This window comes from Pristiophorus japonicus, chromosome 12, assembly GCF_044704955.1.
Source record: "Pristiophorus japonicus isolate sPriJap1 chromosome 12, sPriJap1.hap1, whole genome shotgun sequence".
NCBI lineage: Eukaryota > Metazoa > Chordata > Chondrichthyes > Pristiophoridae > Pristiophorus > Pristiophorus japonicus.
Window position 1 is genome coordinate 69,663,549 of NC_091988.1, and position 20,825 is coordinate 69,684,373.

Consider the following 20,825-nt stretch of genomic DNA (forward strand, 5'->3'; position numbering starts at 1 on the left):
GCAGGGGACCTACGTTTGTCTTTACTAACCTTTTTCTCTTTACATATCTATCGAAACTTTTGCAATCCGTCTTAATGTTCCCTGCAAGCTTCTTCTCGTACTCCATTTTCCCTGCCCTAATCAAACCCTTTGTCCTCCTCTGCTGAGTTCTAAATATCTCCCAGTCGCCGGGTTCACTGCTATTTCTGGCCAATTTGTATGCCACTTCCTTGGCTTGAATACTATCCCTGATTTTCCTTGATAGCCACGGTTGAGCCACCTTCCCTTTTTTATTTTTACGCCAGACAGGAATGTACAATTGTTGTAGTTCATCCATGCGGTCTCTAAATGTCTGCCATTGCCCATCCACAGTCAACCCCTTAAGTATCATTCGCCAATCTATCCTAGCCAATTCACGCCTCATACCTTCAAAGTTACCCTTCTTTAAGTTCTGGACCATGGTCTCTGAATTAACTATTTCATTCTCCATCCTAATGCAGAATTCCACCATATTATGGTCACTCTTCCTCAATGGGCCTCGCACAACGAGATTGCTAATTAATCCTCTCTCATTACACAACACCCAGTCTAAGATGGCCTCCCCGCTAGTTGGTTCCTCGACATATTGGTCTAGAAAACCATCCCTTATGCACTCCAGGAAATCCTCCTCCACCGTATTGCTTCCAGTTTGGTTAGCCCAATCTATGTGCATATTAAAGTCACCCATTATTAACTGCTGCACCTTTATTGCATGCACCCCTAATTTCCTGTTTGATGCCCTCCCCAACATCACTACTATTGTTTGGAGGTCTGTACACGTTTTTTGCCCTTTGGTGTTCTGCAGCTGTATCCATATAGATTCCACATCATCCAAGCTAATGTCCTTCCTAACTATTGCATTAATCTCCTCCTTAACCAGCAATGCTACCCCACCTCCTTTTCCTTTTATTCTATCCTTCCTGAATGTTGAATACCCCTGAATATTGAGTTCCCAGCCTTGATCATCCTGGAGCCACGTCTCTGTAATCCCAATCACATCATATTTGTAAACATCTATTTGCACAGTTAATTCATCCACCTTATTACGGATACTCCTGCATTAAGACACAAAGCCTTCAGGCTTGTTTTTTTAACACCCTTTGTCCTTTTAGAATTTTGCTGTACAGTGGCCCTTTTTGTTCTTTGCCTTGGGTTTCTCTGCCCTCCACTTTTACTCATCTCCTTTCTGTCCTTTGCTTTTGTCTATTTTTTGTTTCCCTCTGTCTCCCTGCATTGGTTCCCATCCCCCTGCCATATTAGTTTAACTCCTCCCCAACAGCACTAGCAAACACTCCCCCTAGAACATTGGTTCCGGTCCTGCCCAGGTGCAGACCGTCCGGTTTAAAGGTTGAACCTGAATGTTTTTCTCTATAAATATGTTGTACCAATGTGTTTGTGTTGAATTTTAAGGGATGTATTTGGGGTGTTTAACAATAAAGTATATAGGTTTGGTTGGAGGCCACGATGTGTTTTCACCAGCGGACGTTTGATATTCCAGAAGGATTCTTGAAATATCAAAGGGGAGACTGTAAGAATTCGACGAGAACATCAACAGCAAATGCATAAACTTTTGGACTTAAAGTTTTGGACATTGCTTTGATTTGGCTGTTACTGCACAAGGGCAGGCAGCCTGATATGGGACAGGTCCAAACATGACCCACAGGAAAACACATCAGATGGGCAGGAATCAATGGCTGAAATGGCAGGAAGATGGTGGATGGATGGGGCCCTTTGTCATGTAATCAGTGAGAGATCAACAAGATTGGTCGGTGTTCAAGGCACAAAGGAAGCTCTTCGACCACAGAGACTTGTCGGGACCTTATCGAGGAACAGCCAGTAACAAAGGAATAGGCTGAAGACATGGGCCCTTAAATTCCGGTCGCGCTCTTCCCGCAGGCAAATGACAGAAAAAGAGAAAAAAGATGTGCACTTACCTGTTGCTGCTGCACCCGTTGGAACCTCCAAGCCAGAAGCCTCTCATGTCTGCGCATCGCAACGCGTGCACGTGGGGACGTGCATTCCAAGAGCTGGAGGCAGCAGCCAATCATAAGAATTAGGAACAGGAGTAGGCCATCTAGCCCCTCGAGCCTGCTCCGTGTAGTGTAGATTCTCATTCATAGTAATAGGAGATCCGTAAGTCCGGAACTCCTATTACTATGAATGAGAACCCCCCCACTGCCCCGCCCCTCCCAAACACACAAAAGACAATAAAAATAGAAAATAAACAATAAATTTATCATTCATTGAAATTAAAGTTGTTATAAAAAAAAAATTCCGACTTTTTTTGAAGTTTTTTTAAATTAAGCCTTAAAATAAACTTACCGTAGTGGGGAGGGTTTTATAACTTTATTTTAAAATGTTTTGTGTATTTTTAAACACGTGCGGCTGTAAAAGTAGGCTATACGCCTGCTTTTTCAGGCGCAAGATTTTAAAGGACATTTTGCTGGGCAAGATATTCGTAAATATCGGAATTCTTGCCCTGCAAATGTCCTCGCTCCCGAGATACTGAGGATCTGTCAAGCCAGAAACTTGACAGATCGGAAAAGCCGGTTTTCAGCGCATGCGCATTACGCGCTGTAAACCGGCTTTTCCAATGCCTTCCCGGGGCCGTAGAAACTTCGTACGGGCCCGGAACATGGGAATTTCAGGGCTATGTTTTTTTTTTAGTTATACTGCCTCAGGCAAAGGACAGTTGAACTTTTGCCACGAGAAGAAGCATTTTGCAGGTATAAGAGTGGCAGGTTTCGGCTGCCATCTCTCTCTCTCTTTCCCCTCTTCTACGCCTGCTTGCATCGTTCAACACACAAGGACTGAGCACTCCGCCTGGGATGGAGAGAAAAAACACCATCTACGAGCAAAGAGTGCCTCGCTATTTTGACTGGGAAGCTGACCTTGAATACCACAGATTGGTACAGAACCAGAAGATACGCCTCATTGGGAGGAGCAGTGAGTAAGCCAGAGGGGTAATTTGTGAGCATTTATCCCAGCCCACACATCTTTAAAACCACCACATAGTGTGAAGGGGTGTCGTGTGTCCCAACCAAGCCTTAGGGGTTTAGTGGGGAGGTTTTTGCATGGATTATATGCGTACACACAATTCTGTTGGACAGATTCGGTGGTGCATTTTTGAGTCCGAGCAGGGGTGTCTTAGTCGTGAGTACTTTGCGTTAGGGGCCTGTTCAGATGGGCCAGTGTTGCGTGTTGTACTGTGTCTGTTTGTTTTACACCACCAGGGTGTGTTTTAATGGGTGCATGTGTGTGCTTTAACTTGAATAAACGCATTGTGACGGTTGAGACCAAATGATCTGTCTATAACTGTGTATTTCTGTTCACCGCTATAATTCTGGTGTCTAGAACTGTTGTAAGGAGGGTGATTCGAAACCACCAAGGGCAAAACTACTCCCTCAGTACTTTCCCCGAAAGTGCGGCACTCTCTCAGTACTGCACATCCGACAGTGCGGCGCTCCCTCAGTACTGCCCCTCCGACAGTGCAGCGCTCCCTCAGTACTGCTCCTCCAACAATGCGGCGCTCCCTCAGTACTGCCGCTCTGACAGTGCGGTGCTCCCTCAGTACTGGCCCCTCCGACACTGCGGCGCTCCCTCAGCTCTGCACCGGGATGTCAGCCTGGATTTTGTGCTCAAGTCTCTGGAGTGGGACTGAAACCCACAATCTCCTATAAACTATTTCTGAATGGGGGCAGATTAGGAAAATGGGAGGTGCAATGAGACCTGAGTGTCATGGTACATCAGTCATTGAAGGTTGGTAGGCAGGTACAGCAGGCGGTGAATGGTATGTTAGCCTTCATAGCTAGGGAATTTGAGTATAGTTGCAGGGATGTCTTGTTGCAGCTGGACAGGGCCTTGGTGAGGCCTCACCTGGAATATTGTGTTCAGTTTTGGTCTCCTAATCTGAGGAAGGACATGCTTGCTATTGAGGGAGTGCAGCGAAGGTTCACCAGACTGATGCCCAGGATGGCAGGACTGACATATGAGGAGGGACTGGATCGACTGGCCTAGATTCACTGGAGTTTAGAAAAATGAGAGGGGATCTCATCGAGAGAGAGAAACCGTTAATGTCTCGGATTAATTACCTTTTATCAGTTTCCCCCTGTTCTGTCAAAAGGTCATCTACCTGAAGCATTAAATCTGTGTCTCCACGATTGCTGTCTGACCTGCCGAGTATTCCTAGCATTTTCTGTTTGTCTCCGATTTCCAGCACTCATGAGTAGAAACTTCTTCACTTAGAGTTGTGGGCATGTGGAATTCTCTACCACAAAGTTGTTGAGGCCAGTTTGTTAGATATATTCAAAAGGGAGTTGGATGTGGCCCTCTCAGCTAAAGGGATCAAGGGGTATGGAGAGAAAGCAGAAATGGGGTACTGAAATGCATGATCAGCCATGATCATATTGAATAGTGGTGCAGGCTCGAAGGGCTGAATGGCCTACTCCTGCACCTATTTTCTATGTTTCTATGTTTCTATGTATCTCATAGAAACATATAAAATTCTGACAAAATTGGACAGGTTAGATGCAGGAAGAATGTTCCCGATGTTGGGGAAGTCCAGAACCAGGGGTCACAGTCTAAGGATAAGGGATAAGCCATTTAAGACCGAGATGAGAAATTTCTTCACTCAGAGAGTTGTAAGCCTGTGGAATATATCGTTGGATATATTCAAGAGGGAGTTAGATATGGCCCTTATGGCTAAAGGGATCAAGGGGTATGGAGAGAAAGCAGGAAAGGGGTACTGAGGGAATGATCAGCCATGATCTTTTTGAATGGCGTGTAGGCTCGAAGGGCCGAATGGCCTACTCCTGCACCTATTTTCTATGTTTCGAACCAATGATCTTGATAGCAAGGTAGAAGTTCCAATACTGAACTGCAGGGGGAAATCATTTTTATGAAAATACAATCCAGTTACTGTCATCACTGGCTCGCTGGCACACTGACTTTGAACATTATCTGACGCTTCCTTTGCCCTGTGGAATGGCTCTGGTTCGATGCCAAACCAATCCTCTGCTCCTGATTCCCCAAGACCCAATTCTGCCTCATTCTCTCTCCCCTTTCCGAGAGCGGAGCCATTCGGTGGGTACACACACACTCGCACACAGGGCGGACAGCAGTGTTTGCAAACTCCCAGGGAGCAAGGACACGGGTGTTTCTTGGTAAGTCCCATCGAAAACCTGAAATCGGAGTTTGGAGCGAGTTGAGTGTCAGTGTTTTACACTTGGCTCTCTGTCTCTTTCTGTTTGAACCTTTAAGCAGAAACTGGGAGCTGCAAGAAATCATTGACATTTCGGGCAGTAATTAATTTGTTGCATGCAGCTAGTGGAATATTGGACCGTTTAAAACTTTGGGGAAAGTGGTCCCGGGACAGTTAATATTGCGACTTACTGGGCTCAAATAGAAGGGCAAATCTCGGCTGGTTTTAAAGTTGATACGGACAAATTACAAACTCTGATTCCGTGTAAACATAATTTCAATCATAGTGGCAGCTGATTTAAGCCGGAGCGGCCTCTCCACCTTCTCTATATTTCGATCTGAAGTGACCCATTTACTAAATCTAGGGACTCTTGTCCCTTGTGCCTTCCTGGAATATTGATGCAAACTTTGTGCGGGTTTCAGGAAGTGGCGGAACTTTCACTCTGACTGAGATCGATGGCCACCCCTGCCAGTGATCATGCTGAACCAGCTCACACTGACTCTCCTGGGATTGGCTCCACTCCAGGAAACTCCAGTTTGACGGAAAGTCGGGGTTTTTGCTTCTTTGGCCGTGTTACACAAACTTTGCAAACTTTGCTACCAAAAGTTTTTTAAAACTTCATTTCAAGTCTTGGTTTGAAGTCGATCCTCCCGTTCCGACCTCATTTGAAAATAATCTGTTGCTATTTTTAACTGTAAGTGAGAGTTCCCAGTTGTCATGTATCTCACGAAACAGACAGCCCGGGCGAGATACCAGCAATCACACCAAAAGAAAAACAGGCACCAAGGAAAACAACTGAACCACAACTAAGACGCTCCACGCGAGAGCGTAGACCACCTGAGAGACTGAATCTATAAAGACAATAAGACCTTGGGGGAGGGTGATGTCATGTATCTCACACTACTGTATATAACTGTATCTTACCATGCTATACATGACTGTAACTAGATATGACCTGAAAACCACAAGCATACCTTACCACCAGGGGTGCACTTGCAGGAGACACTGCATACCTGTTCCACACAGGTATATAAAGGCAGGTCTCAGGCAAGTGCGGCATTCGAGAGCTGTGAAATAAAGGTGCAGGTCCTGAGTGACCTTGACTTCAGCATGTGCCTCGTGTGAGCCTGTACTGCAGGGACAGGACTTTACACCAGTGAATTATCGGTGACTCTTGACCTTCCATAGACTTTATGGGAGCAGTGCTGAATCTCACATTCGAATAGTGTTGAATATTACTTTTATTTTGCTGGATTGCTGAATGAGCCGGGTGACTTGCAGTTCCTTGTGCAGGGGTTAACTGGCCTGTGTCCTGGCCACTCAGGTGACTCCAAGGTCAGTGACCGCCAGAAAGTTTGGCCAATCTCCACCTTCCACAAATATTCCAATCGGGGGCTTGTGTAATGCATGTGTCTGATTGGCCAGTGTAAGGGGCTTGACCCAGTAGACGCCCTCTTTGCACAGAATTTGGAGAAACACCAACAAAAGTTTGAACCAACTGTTTTCCTGTCCACCATCTACAAGGCACAAGTCAGTAGTGTGATGCAGTTCTCTCCACTTGCCTGGATGAGTGCAGCTCCAACAACATTCAAGAAACTCAATACCATCCAGGACAAAGCAGCCCGCTTGATTGGCACCCCATCCAGCATCTTAAACATTCACTCCCTCCACCACCGGCGCACCGTGGCTGCAGTGTGCACCATCGACAAGATGCACTGCAGCAACTCGCCAAGGCTTCTTCGACAGCACCTCCCAAACCCGCGACCTCTATCTCCTAGGGCAGCAGGCGCATGGGAACACCACCAGCTCCACGTTCCCCTCCCAAGTCACACACCAACTCGACTTGGAAATATATCGCCGTACCTTCATCGTCACTGGGTCAAAATCCTGGAACTCCCTCCCTAACAGCACTGTGGGAGTACCTTCACCACACGGACTGCAGCGGTTCAAGAAGGCGGCTCACCACCACCTTCTCAAGGGGCAATTAGGGATGGGCAATAAATGCCGGCCTTGGCAGCGACACTTACATCCCCAGAATGAATGAAAAAAATAATCTGCTTTTTACCCTCTCTATCGCCTCAACATCCATCCTTTAATATGGAACCTCAAACTGCACACAGTCCTCCAATACAGGGTCTTATTACCATTACACTACTGCAACTAGACTTTTATATTCTATACCTCTTGCTATGAAATGTAAAATGGGGTTTCATTTCAGCAGATTGTGAAGCTTAGCAGATTTGAAGCGTAGATTGAACAACAACATTTTGCATTTATATAGTGCCTTTAACATCGTAAAATGTCCCAAGGTGCTTCACAAGAGTGATAATCAAACAAAATTAGACACTGAGCCACATAAGATGATATTAGGACAGATGACCAAAAGCATAGCCAAAGAGGTCGGTTTGAAGGAGCGACTTAAAGGAGAAGAGAGAGGTGGAGAGGTTTACGGAGAGAGTTCTAGAACCACTAGAATAAAAGAGGAAATAAGCATGGAGGGAAGTAGCACAGATATAGAGCCAGAGGTTGGAGGCTCGGATGAGCAATGGTTGTCTATCAGATGAGCAGGTTTGTTCCTGTACCCTGTCCAGGACTATGAGAGAAGTTCTGTAAGAGCCTCACTGATTCAAACCTGGGATGAGCCTGGGCTTTGTGGGGTTAGGAGATGGTGTGGAGGAATGACGTGTTCCCTTGTCGCGCTGCTGTTGGAGTTTCAGATGTTTGCTTCATGTCCGTGTTGGCAGGTCTGTGCTCGCTGGTGAGGCAGGATGAAGATCGCTGTGATTGGACAGAGCCTCTTCGGCCAAGAGGTGTACAAGGAACTCAAAAAGGCGGGACACGAGATTGTCGGAATATTCACGATCCCGGACAAAGATGGCAAAGAGGATCTTCTGGGTGGGTACAATCACATGGGGGTGGGGAGTGGGGTGAGGGGTGTGTGGTCCCTGGGGAGGTGGGGTCTATGGGGGGTGGGGTCTCTGGGGGGGGGTGTCTCTGGGGGAGTGTGTCTCTGGGAGGAGGGGTTGGGTCTCTGGGGATGTGTCTCTGGGGGTTGGGGTCTCTGGGGGAGTGGTCTCTGGGGTTTGGGGTCTCTTGGGGGTGTGGTCTCAGGGGTGTGGTCTCTGTTGGTTGGGGTCTCTGGGGGTGTGGTCTCGGTGGTGTGGTCTCTGGGGGGGTGTTGTCTCAGGGGTGTGGTCTCTTGGAGGTGTGGTCTCAGGGGTGTGGTCTCTGGTGGTTGGGGTCTCTGCGGGTGTGATCTCAGGGGTGTGGTCTCTGGGGTGTGGTCTTGGTGGTGTGATCTCTGGGGGGGGTGGTCTCTGGGGGTGGTGGTCTCTGGGGTATGGTCTCTGAGGTATGGTCCCTGGTGGTTGGGGTCTCTGCGGGTGTGGTCTCTGGGGTGTGGTCTCTGGGGTATGGTCTCTGGGGTATGGTCTCTGGGGTATGGTCTCTGGTGGTTGGGGTCTCTGGGGGTGTGGTCTCTGGGGGAGGTGGCCTCTGTGGGTGTATGGTCTCTGGGGGGTGGTCTCAGGGGTGTGGTCTCTGGTGGTTGGGGTCTCTGCGGGTGTGGTCTCTGGGGTGTGGTCTCTGGGGTGTGGTCTCTTGGAGGTGTGGTCTCTGGTGGTTGGGGTCTCTGGTGGTGTGGTCTCTGGCGGAGGTGGCCTCTGTGGGTTTGTGGTCTCTGTGGGGTGGTCTCTGGGGGTTTGGGTCTTTGGGGGAGGTGGCCTCTGGGAGAGGTGGCCTCTGGGGGCAGTGGTCTCTGGGGGTTGGGGTCTCTGGGGGTTGGGGTCTCTGGGGGTTAGGGTCTCTGGGGGTTGGGGTCTCTGAGGGGGTGTGGTCTCTGGGGCTTGGGGTCTCTGAGGGGGTGTGGTCTTTGGGGGTTGGGGTCTCTGGGGGGTGTGGTCTCTGGGTGTGTGGTCTCTGGGGCTTGGGGTTTTTGAGGGGGTGTGGTCTCTGGGGGTTGGGGTCTCTGGAGGCAGTGGTCTCTGGGGGAGTGTGTCTCTGGGTGTGTGTCTCTGGGGGTTGGGGTCTCTGGGATTGTGGTCTCTGGGAGAGGTGGCCTCTGGGGGGAGTGGTCTCTGGGGGAGTGTGTCTCTGGGAGTTGAGGTCTCCAAGAGGGTGTGGTCTCTGGGGGTTGGGGTATCTGGGGATGTGTCTCTGGGGGATGTGGTCTCTGGGGGGGTGTGGTCTCTCGGGGGGGTGGTCTCTGGGGGCTGTGGTCTCTGGGGGATGTGGTCTCTGGGGAGGGGGGTGTGGTCTCTGGGGGGTGTGATCTCTGAGGGGTGTGGTCTCTGGTGGTTGGGGTCTCCGGGGGTGTCGGTTTTGGGAGGGTGTGGTCTGAGGGCGTGGTCTCTGGGGAGGGTGGTCTCAGGGGTGTGGTCTTGGGGGCGTGGTCTCTGGGGGGTGGTCTCTGGGGTGTGTGGTCTGGGGGGGTGGTCTCTGGGGGGGGTGTGGTCTCGGGGTGTGGTCTCGGGGGTGTGGTCTCTGGGGGGATGGTCTCTGGGGGAGGTGGTCTCTGGAGGTGTGTTTCTCGGGGGGATGCCTCGGGTGTGTGGTCACTTGGGGGGGTGGTCTCTGGGGGTGTGTGTCTCTGGGGGGGTGGTCTCTTGGGGGGGGTCTCTAGGGGCGTGGTCACTGGGGGTGTGTGGTCTCAGGGGTGTGATCTCGGGGGCGTGGTCTCTTGAGGGTGTGGTCTCTGGGGGGGTGGTCTCTAGGGTGTGTGGTCTTTGGGGGGTGTGGTCGGGGTGTGGTCTCGGGTATGTGGTCTCTTGGGGGTGTGGTCTCTGGGGGGGTGGTCTCTGGGGTGTGTGGTCTGGAGGGGGTGGTCTCTGGGGGGGGTGGTCTCTGGGACGATGGTCTCTGGGGGGTGGTCTCTGGGGTGTGTGGTCTGGAGTGGGTGGTCTCTGGGGGGAGGGCTGGTCTTGGGGTGTGGTCTCGGGGGCGGGTCTCTGGGGCGGTGGTCTCTGGGACGGTGGTCTCTGGAGGTTTGTTTCTCGGGGAGGTGTCTCGGGTGTGTGGTCTCTTGGGGGGGTGGTCTCTGGGGGGGTGGTCTCTGGAGGGATGTCTCTTGGGTGGATGGGCTCTGGGGGGGTCAGGTTTCTGGAGGGGTGGGGTCTCTGGGGGCGTGGGGTCTCTGAGGTGGTGTGTCACAAGGGGGGGTCTTTGACGGGGGCTGGTCTCTGGGGCTGTGTGTGGTCTCTAGGGGGGTGGTCTTTAGGGGTTGGGGGGGGTGGTTACGGTCTCTTGCTTGGTACGGTTTGTCTAAAGGTACCATGGACATTGAACTTTAAGAAGCCAATTACCCTAACAATATATCTATGATAAGATGATGCCAAGGCTCGAAGAGCATTAGCGAGTGCCAGGGCAATGGGTGGTACAGGCGCTTGGCATATTGCCCTTTGTACTTGCACCTTGGTTTACGTTCAGCCAGACATGGGATGTGGGTTTCTGTTTGTGCCGGTAAGGGTTCGACATGAAATGGGTCTGTGGGAGTCTCAGTCCTGTCCTGACATGGGCTGGGCAGGTCGCCCCATGCAATGAAAGAGGAACTTTCATTGATATCGCATTTTAAATGACCTCAGGATGTCACCAAGTACTTCACAACCAATGAAATACTTTTTGAAGTGATGTCACTGTTGTAATGTCAGAAACGTGACAGCCAATTTGCTTACAACAAGAACCCAAGTACAGCAATGTGATAATGATCAGTTACCTCTACCACCTAGAAGGACAAGGGCAGTAGGTGTATGGGAACACCACCACCTCCACGTTCCCCTCCAAGTCACACACCATCCTGACTTGGAAATATATCGGCGTTCCTTCATCGTCACTGGGTCAGAATCCTGGAACTCTCTCCCTAACAGCACTGTGGGATACCTTCACCACATGGACTGCAGCGGTTCAAGAAGGCGGCTCACCACCAACTCCTCAAGGGGCAATTAGGGATGGGCAATAAATGCTGAGCCTTGTCAGCGACGCCAACATCCTGAGAATAAATAAAAAGGACTTGAACAGGCTAGGTCTCTTTTCTCTAGGAAAGGACAGCCGAAGGGGTGAGCTCACAGAGATCTGTAAAGTATGAAAGGGTTCGATAGGGTAGATGCAGAGAAGATGTTCCCAATTGTAGGGAGAGACCATAACTAGGGGCCATCAATATAAGATGGTCACTAATTAATCCAATCAGGAATTCAGTGGAAACTTCTTTACCCAGAGAATGGTGAGGATGTGGAACTCGCTGCCACAGGGAGTGGTTGAGGCGAATAGCAGAGAAACATTTAAGGGGAAGCTGGATAAACACATGAGTGAGAAAGGAATAGAAGGATATGTTAATGGGGTGAGATGAAGAAGGGGGGAGGAGGCTCGAGTGGAGCATAAACACCGGCACGGAGCAGTTGGGCCGAATGGCCTGTTTCTGTGCTGTACGATCTATCTACCACACCAGGGGGCGGTGTTTCTCCATGTGCTCCGAGGGAGCTGCGTGCCAGGTAGAAATCGCCACAACCGGCCTGTGGCTGAGGATGAGTCCTGCCTCGAATAACCTCTGCGACATTTCCCCATCAGCTGCGGAAGGAGCGAAGGATGGCACCCGCGTGTTCAAGTACGCCCGCTGGCGCGTGAAAGGGAAGGCGATCACGGAGGTGGTGAGCGAGTACTCGAGCCTTGGAGCGGAGCTGAACGTGATGCCTTTCTGCTCCCAGTTCATTCCGATGGAAGTGATTGACTTCCCCAAGCACGGTTCCATCGTCTACCATCCGTCGCTGCTGCCTAGGCACAGGGGAGCCTCGGCGATCAACTGGTAAGTGCAACCCGGAATATTAGGGGAGTGAACCTTTATGGTAAACCTTTATAAATCGCTGGTTAGGCCCCAGCTGGCATATTGTGTCCAATTCTGGGCACCGCCTTGTAGGAAGGATGTGAATGTCTTCGGCAGGGTGCAGGAGATTTACTAGAATGGTCCCAGGGATAAGGGACTTCAGTCACTCAGAGAGTTGTTAACCTGTGGAATTCTCTTCCGCAGAGAGTTGTTGATGCCAGTTCGTTAGATATATTCAAGAGAGAGTTGGCTATGGTCCTTATGGCTAAAGAGATCAAGGGGTATGGAGAGAAAGCAGGAAAGGGGTACTGAGGGAATGGTCAGCCATGATCTTATTGAATAGTGGTGCAGGCTCGAAGGGCCGAATGGCCTACTCCTGCACCTATTTCCTATGTCTCTATCTTTCTATGTTACGTGGAGAGACTGGAGAAGCTGGGGTTGTTCTCCTTAGAACAGAGAAGGTTAAGAGGAGATTGAATAGAGGTGTTCAAAATCATGACGGGTTTTGATAGAGTAAATAAGAAGACACTGTTTCCAGGAGGGTCGCTAACTGGGGGCCACAGATTGAAAGTAATTGGCAAAAGAACCAAAGGGGAGATGAGGAGAATGTTTTTACGCAGCGAGTTGTTGTGATCTGGAACGCGCTGCCTGAAAGGACGGTGGAAGCAGATTCAATAGTAACTTTCAAAAGGGAATTGGATAATACTTAAAATCTTACAGCACAGAAGGAGGCCATTCGGCCCATCAAGCCTGTGCCGGCTCTGTGAAAGAGCGATCCAATCAGTCCCACTCCCCCCGCTCTTTCCCCACAGCCCTGTGAATTTTCCGTTTCAAGTATATGAACTTCACACACACACTCTCACCCAAAACACACACACACACACACACACACACACCCGACACACACACACACTCACCCAACACACACACTCACACTCACACACACACACACACCCGACACACACACACACTCACCCAATACACACACTCACACATGCACACACACACAAGACACACACACATAACACACTCACCCAACACACATATACACAACACACACACACCCGACACACACATGCACACACACACACACTCACCCAACACACACACACACACACACATGACATACACACACACACACACACACACACTCACACACACCCAACACACACACACACACACACCCGACATATGCACGCACACACACACACACACACACATTCACACACACACACACACACACACACACACACACTCACGCACACTCATGCACACTCACACTCACCAGACACACTCACGGACACACACACTCACACACACACACACTTACACACACACACACATACATCCGACACACACATGCACACACACACACTCACCCAACACACTCACACACACACACACACACACACTCACACACACTCACACCCATACACACACACTCACACACTCTCACCCAACACACACACACACACTCACGCACACACACCCGACACACACACACATACACCCGACACACACACGCACACACACACCCGATGCACACACGTACACACACACACTCACACAGCCGACATATACATGCACACACACACACACACACACACATACCCGACACACACACGCACACACACTCACACACCCGACACTCACACACACACACTTACACACACGTACTCACACACACACACACACACACACACAGGCACTCACACACACACACACACACTCACACAATCTAGTGATTTGGTGAGACCACACCTGGAGTACTGTGCACAGTTTTGGTCTCCTTATCTCAGGAAGGATATACTTGCCTTGGAGATTGATTCCTGTGATGAGAGGGCTGACCTATGAGGAGAGATTGTGTAGAATGGACCTATACTCTCTGGAGTTTAGAAGAATGAGATGTGATCGCATTCAAACATATAAGATTCTGAGGGGCACTGACAGGGTAGATGCAGGGACGATGTTTCCTCTGGCTGGAGAGTCTAGAACTAGGGGTCACAGTCTCAGGATAAGGGGTCGACCATTTAAGACAGAGATGAGGAGAGATTTCTTCACTCAGAGGGTGGTGAATATTTGGAATTCTCTGCACCAGAGGGGTATGGATGCTAAATCGTTGAGTATATTCAAGGCTGTGATCGATAGGTTTTTGGACTCTCGAGGAATCAAGGGATATAGATATTGGGTGGGAAAGTGGAGTTGAGGTCGATGATCAGCCGTGATCTCATTGAATGGTGGAGCAGGTTCGAGGGGCCGAATGGCCAACTCCTGCTCCTAATTCTTCTGTTCTTACATCTGATTTATTTATTTTTCCGCAGGACTCTGATACACGGAGATAAGAAAGGAGGGTTCAGTATTTTCTGGGCAGACGATGGGTTGGACACAGGCCCTATTCTCATGCAGAAGGCGTGTGAAGTGCTTCCCGATGATACCATCAATACCTTGTACAAGCGCTTCCTCTTCCCGGAAGGAATAACAGGCATGGTACGGCTCATGTGATGCACAGAATCACACGATGCAGACTCAATCCTCGTTGTTAGCGCAAAGTTATCCGAGGGATCGAGAGAGACAGAGAGACACTGAGAGAGACAAACAACAGATTGATAGATACACTGAGAGACGCAACGGCAGATTGATAGACACAACTGAGAGACACACAAGCAGAGTGTTAGGTACACTGAGAGACACACAGGCAGATTGTGAGATACACTGAGAGACAGGCAGATTGATATACACACTGAGAGCCTCACAGGCAGATTGATAGATACACTGAGAGACACATAGGCAGATTGATAGATACACTGAGAGACACACAAGCAGATTGATAGATACACTGAAAGACAGGCAGATTGATATATACAATGATAGACACACGGGCAGATTGATAGATACACTGAAAGACACATAGAGAGATTGTTAGATACACTGAGAAACAGGCAGATTGATAGATAAACTGAGAGACACACAGGCAGATTGATAGATACACTGAGAGACAGGCAGATTGATGGATACACTGAAAGACACACAGGCAGATTGATAGATACACTGAGAGACACACAAGCAGATTGATAGATACACTGAAAGACACACAGGCAGATTGATAGATACACTGAGAGACACACAAGCAGATTGATAGATACACTGAAAGACACACAGGCAGATTGATAGATACACTGAGAGAGACACAGGCAGATTGATAGATACACTGAGAGACAGGCAGATTGATATATACAATGAGAGACACACAGGCAGATTGATAGATACACTGAAAGACACAGAGAGAGATTGTTAGATACACTGAGAAACAGGCAGATTGATGGATACACTGAAAGACACACAGGCAGATTGATAGATACACTGAGAGACACACAGGCACATTGATAGATACACTGGGAGACACACGGGCAGATTGATAGATACACTGAGAGACAGGCAAATTGATAGATACACTGAGAGTCACACAGGCAGATTTTTAGATACACTGAGAGACACCCAGGAAGATCAATAGATACACTGAGAGACACACAGGCAGATTGTGAGATACACTGAGAGACAGGCAGATTGATATACACACTGAGAGACTCACAGGCAGATTGATAGATACACTGAGAGACACATAGGCAGATTGATAGATACACTGAGAGACACACAAGCAGATTGATAGATACACTGAAAGACAGGCAGATTGATATATACAATGATAGACACACGGGCAGATTGATAGAAACACTGAAAGACACATAGAGAGATTGTTAGATACACTGAGAAACAGGCAGATTGATAGATAAACTGAGAGACACACAGGCAGATTGATAGATACACTGAGAGACAGGCAGATTGATGGATACACTGAAAGACACACAGGCAGATTGATAGATACACTGAGAGACACACAAGCAGATTGATAGATACACTGAAAGACACACAGGCAGATTGATAGATACACTGAGAGAGACACAGGCAGATTGATAGATACACTGAGAGACAGGCAGATTGATATATACAATGAGAGACACACAGGCAGATTGATAGATACACTGAAAGACACAGAGAGAGATTGTTAGATACACTGAGAAACAGGCAGATTGATGGATACACTGAAAGACACACAGGCAGATTGATAGATACACTGAGAGACACACAGGCACATTGATAGATACACTGAGAGACACACAGGCAGATTGATAGATACACTGGGAGACACACGGGCAGATTGATAGATACACTGAGAGACAGGCAAATTGATAGATACACTGAGAGTCACACAGGCAGATTGTTAGATACATTGAGAGACACCCAGGAAGATCGATAGATACACTGAGAGACACACAGGCAGATTGTTAGATACATTGAGAGACACACAGGCAGAATGTTAGATACATTGAGAGACACACAGGCAGATCGATAGATACACTGAGAGACACACATGCAGATTGTTAGATACACTGAGAGACACATAGGCAGATCAATAGATACACTGAGAAATACACAGGCAGATTGATAGATGCACTGAGAGACACACAGTCAGATGGATAGGTACATTGAGAGACAGGGAGATTGATAGATACACTGAGAGACAGGCAGATTGATCGATACACTGAGAGACACACAGGCAGATTGATAGATACAGTGAGAGACAGGCAGATTGATAGATACACTGAGAGACAGACAGATTGACAGATACACTAAGAGACACACAGGCAGATTGTTAGATACACTGAGAGACACACAGGCAGATTGATCGATACACTGAGAGACACACAGGCAGATTCACAGATACACTGAGAGATAGACCGATTGATAGATACACTGAGAGACAGACAGATTGATAGATACACTGAGAGACACACGGGCAGATTGATAGATACACTGAGAGACACACGGGCGGATTGATTGATAATCTGAGAGACACACTGGCAGATTGATAGATGCACTGAGAGACAGAGAGGCAGATTGTTAGATACACTGAGAGTCACACACGCAGATTGATTGATACACTGAGAGACAGGCAGATTGATAGGTATATCGAGAGACAGGCAGATTGATAGATACACTGCGAAACACACGGCACATTGATAGATAAATTGAGAGACACACAGGCAGAGTGTTAGATACACTGAGCGACAGGCAGATTGATAGATACACTGAGAGACACACAGGCAGATTGATAGATACACGGAGAGACAGGCAGATTGATAGATACACTGAGAGACACACAGGCAGATTGATAGATACATTGAGAGACAGGCAGATTGATAGATACACTGAGAGACACACAGGCAGATTGATAGATACACTGAGAGACAGGCAGATTGATAGATACACTGAGAGACACACAGGCAGATTTTTAGATACACTGAGAGACAGAGAGATTGATCGATACACTGAGAGAAAGGCAGATTAATCGATACACTGAGAGACACACAGGCAGATTGATAGATACACTGAGAGACATGCCGATTGATAGATACACTGAGAGACAGACAGATTGATAGATACACTGAGAGACACACTGGCAGATTGATAGATACACTGAGAGAAAGGCAGATTGATATATACACTGAGAGACACACAGGCAGATTCACAGATACACTGAGAGATAGACCGATTGATAGATACACTGAGAGACAGACAGATTGATAGATACACTGAGAGACACACGGGCAGATTGATAGATACACTGAGAGACACACGGGCGGATTGATTGATAATCTGAGAGACACACTGGCAGATTGATAGATGCACTGAGAGACAGACAGGCAGATTGTTAGATACACTGAGAGTCACACACGCAGATTGATTGATACACTGAGAGACAGGCAGATTGATAGGTATATTGAGAGACAGGCAGATTGATAGATACACTGCAAAACACACGGCACATTGATAGATAAACTGAGAGACACACAGGCAGAGTGTTAGATACACTGAGCGACAGGCAGATTGATAGATACACTGAGAGACACACAGGCAGATTGATAGATACACGGAGAGACAGGCAGATTGATAGATACACTGAGAGACACACAGGCAGATTGATAGAAACACTGAGAGACAGGCAGATTGATAGATACACTGAGAGACACACAGGCAGATTCTTAGATACACTGAGAGACAGAGAGATTGATAGATACACTGAGAGACAGGCAGATTGATCGATACACTGAGAGACACACAGGCAGATTGATAGATACACTGAGAGACATGCCGATTGATAGATACACTGAGAGACAGACAGATTGATAGATATACTGAGAGACACACTGGCAGATTGATAGATACACTGAGAGAAAGGCAGATTGATATATACACTGAGAGACACACAGGCAGTTTGTTCGATACTCTGAAAGACAGGTAGATTGATAGATACACTGAGAGACACACAGGCATATTGATAGATACACTGAGAGACACACTGGCAGATTGATAGATACACTGAGAGAAAGGCAGATTGATATATACACTGAGAGACACACAGGCAGTTTGTTCGATACTCTGAAAGACAGGCAGATTGATATATACACTGAGAGACACACAGGCAGTTTGTTCGATACTCTGAAAGACAGGCAGATTGATAGATACACTGAGAGACACACAGGCATATTGATAGATACACTGAGAGACAGGCGGTTTGATAGATACACTGAGAGACACACAGGCAGATTGATAGATACACTGAGAGACACACAGGCAGATTGATAGATGCACTGAGAGACAGGCAGATTGATAGATACACTGAGAGACACATAGGCAGATTGATAGATACACTGAGAGACAAGCAGGTTGATAGATACACTGAGAGACAGGGAGATTGATAGATACACTGAGAGACACATAGGCAGATTGATAGATACACTGAGAGACACACAGACAGATTGATAGATACAATGAGAGACACACAGGCTGTTTGATCGATATACTGAGCGACACACAGGCAGATTGATAGATACAGTGAGAGACATGCAGATTGATAGATACACTGAGAGACAGACAGATTGATAGATACACTAAGAGACACACGGGCAGATTGATAGATACACTGAGAGACTCACGGGCAGATTGATAGATAGACTGAGAGACACACTGGCAGATTGATAGATGCACTGTGGGACACACAGGCAGATTGATAGATACACTGAGAGACAGGCAGATTGATAGATACACTGAGAGACACACAGGCAGATTGATAGATACATTGAGAGACACACAGGCAGATTGATAGATACATTGAGAGACAGGCAGATTGATAGATACACTGAGAGACACAGAGGCAGATTGATAGAGACATTGAGAGACAGGCAGATTGATAGATACAGTGAGAGACACATAGGCAGATTGATAGATACACTGAGAGACAAGCAGATTGATAGATACACTGAGAGACAAGCAGATTGATAGATACACTGAGAGACAGGGAGATTGATCGATACACTGAGAGACACATAGGCAGATTGATAGATAGACTGAGAGACACATAGGCAGATTGATAGATACACTGAGAGACAGGCAGATTGATAGATACACTGAGAGACACACAGGCAGATTGATAGATACACTGAGAGGCACATAGGCCGATTGATAGATACACTGAGAGACAGGCAGATTGATCGATACACTGAGAGACACAAAGGCAGATTGATAGATTCACTGAGAGACACACAGACATATTGATAGATACAATGAGAGACACACAGGCTGTTTGATCGATATACTGAACGACACACAGGCATATTGATAGATACAGTGAGAGACATGCAGATTGATAGATACACTGAGAGACAGACAGATTGATAGATACACTAAGAGACACACGAGAAGATTGATAGATACACTGAGAGATTCACGGGCAGATTGATAGATAGACTGTGAGACACACTGGCAGATTGATAGATGCACTGAGGGACACACAGGCAGATTGATAGATACACTGAGAGGCACACAGGCAGATTGATGGATACACTGAGTGAAAGGCATATTGATATATACACTGAGTGACACACAAGCTGCTGGGTAGATACACTGAGAGTCAGGCAGATTGATAGATACACTGAGAGACACACAGGCAGTTTGTTCGATACTCTGAAAGACAGGCAGATTGATAGATACATTGAGAGACACACAGGCAGATTGATAGGTACACTGAGAGACACAGAGGCAGATTGATAGATGAACTGAGAGACAAGCAGATTGATAGATACACTGAGAGACAGGGAGATTGATAGATACACTGAGAGACAGGCAGATTGATAGATACACTGAGAGACAGACAGGCAGATTGATAAATACACTGAGAGACAGGCAGATTGATACATACACTGAGAGACACACAGGCAGATTGATAGATACAGTGAGAGACAGCCAGATTGATAGATACACTGAGAGACACACAGGCAGATTGATAGATACACTGAGAGACTCACGGGCGGATTGATAGATAAACTGAGAACACACAGGCAGATTGATCGATACACTGAGAGACACACAGGCAGTTTCACAGATACACTGAGAGATAGGCCGATTGATAGATACACTGAGAGACAGACAGATTGATAGATACACTGAGAGACAGGCGGATTGATAGATACACTGAGAGACACACAGGCAGATTGATAGATACACTGAGAGACACACAGGCAGATTGATAGATGCACTGAGAGACAGGCAGATTGATAGATACACTGAGAGACACATAGGCAGATTGATAGATACACTGAGAGACAAGCAGATTGATAGATACACTGAGAGACAGGGAGATTGATAGATACACTGAGAGACACATAGGCAGATTGATAG

The 20,825-nt window shown here is 47.8% G+C and overlaps 1 protein-coding gene across 3 annotated transcripts in view; it reads left to right on the forward strand.

The window, feature by feature from the left end:
• The first annotated feature begins 5,091 nt into the window (after positions 1–5,091).
• Positions 5,092–20,825, forward strand: part of LOC139277320 (cytosolic 10-formyltetrahydrofolate dehydrogenase-like) — a 207,558-nt gene continuing 191,824 nt past the window's right edge. For all 3 annotated transcript variants that reach the window (XM_070895630.1, XM_070895632.1, XM_070895633.1), the window contains exons 1-4: positions 5,092–5,180; positions 7,963–8,113; positions 11,777–12,011; positions 14,351–14,516. In XM_070895630.1, coding sequence (XP_070751731.1) covers positions 7,987–8,113; positions 11,777–12,011; positions 14,351–14,516 — 528 coding nt within the window. In that variant the 5' untranslated portion in view covers positions 5,092–5,180; positions 7,963–7,986. The remainder of the gene's footprint in view (positions 5,181–7,962; positions 8,114–11,776; positions 12,012–14,350; positions 14,517–20,825) is intronic.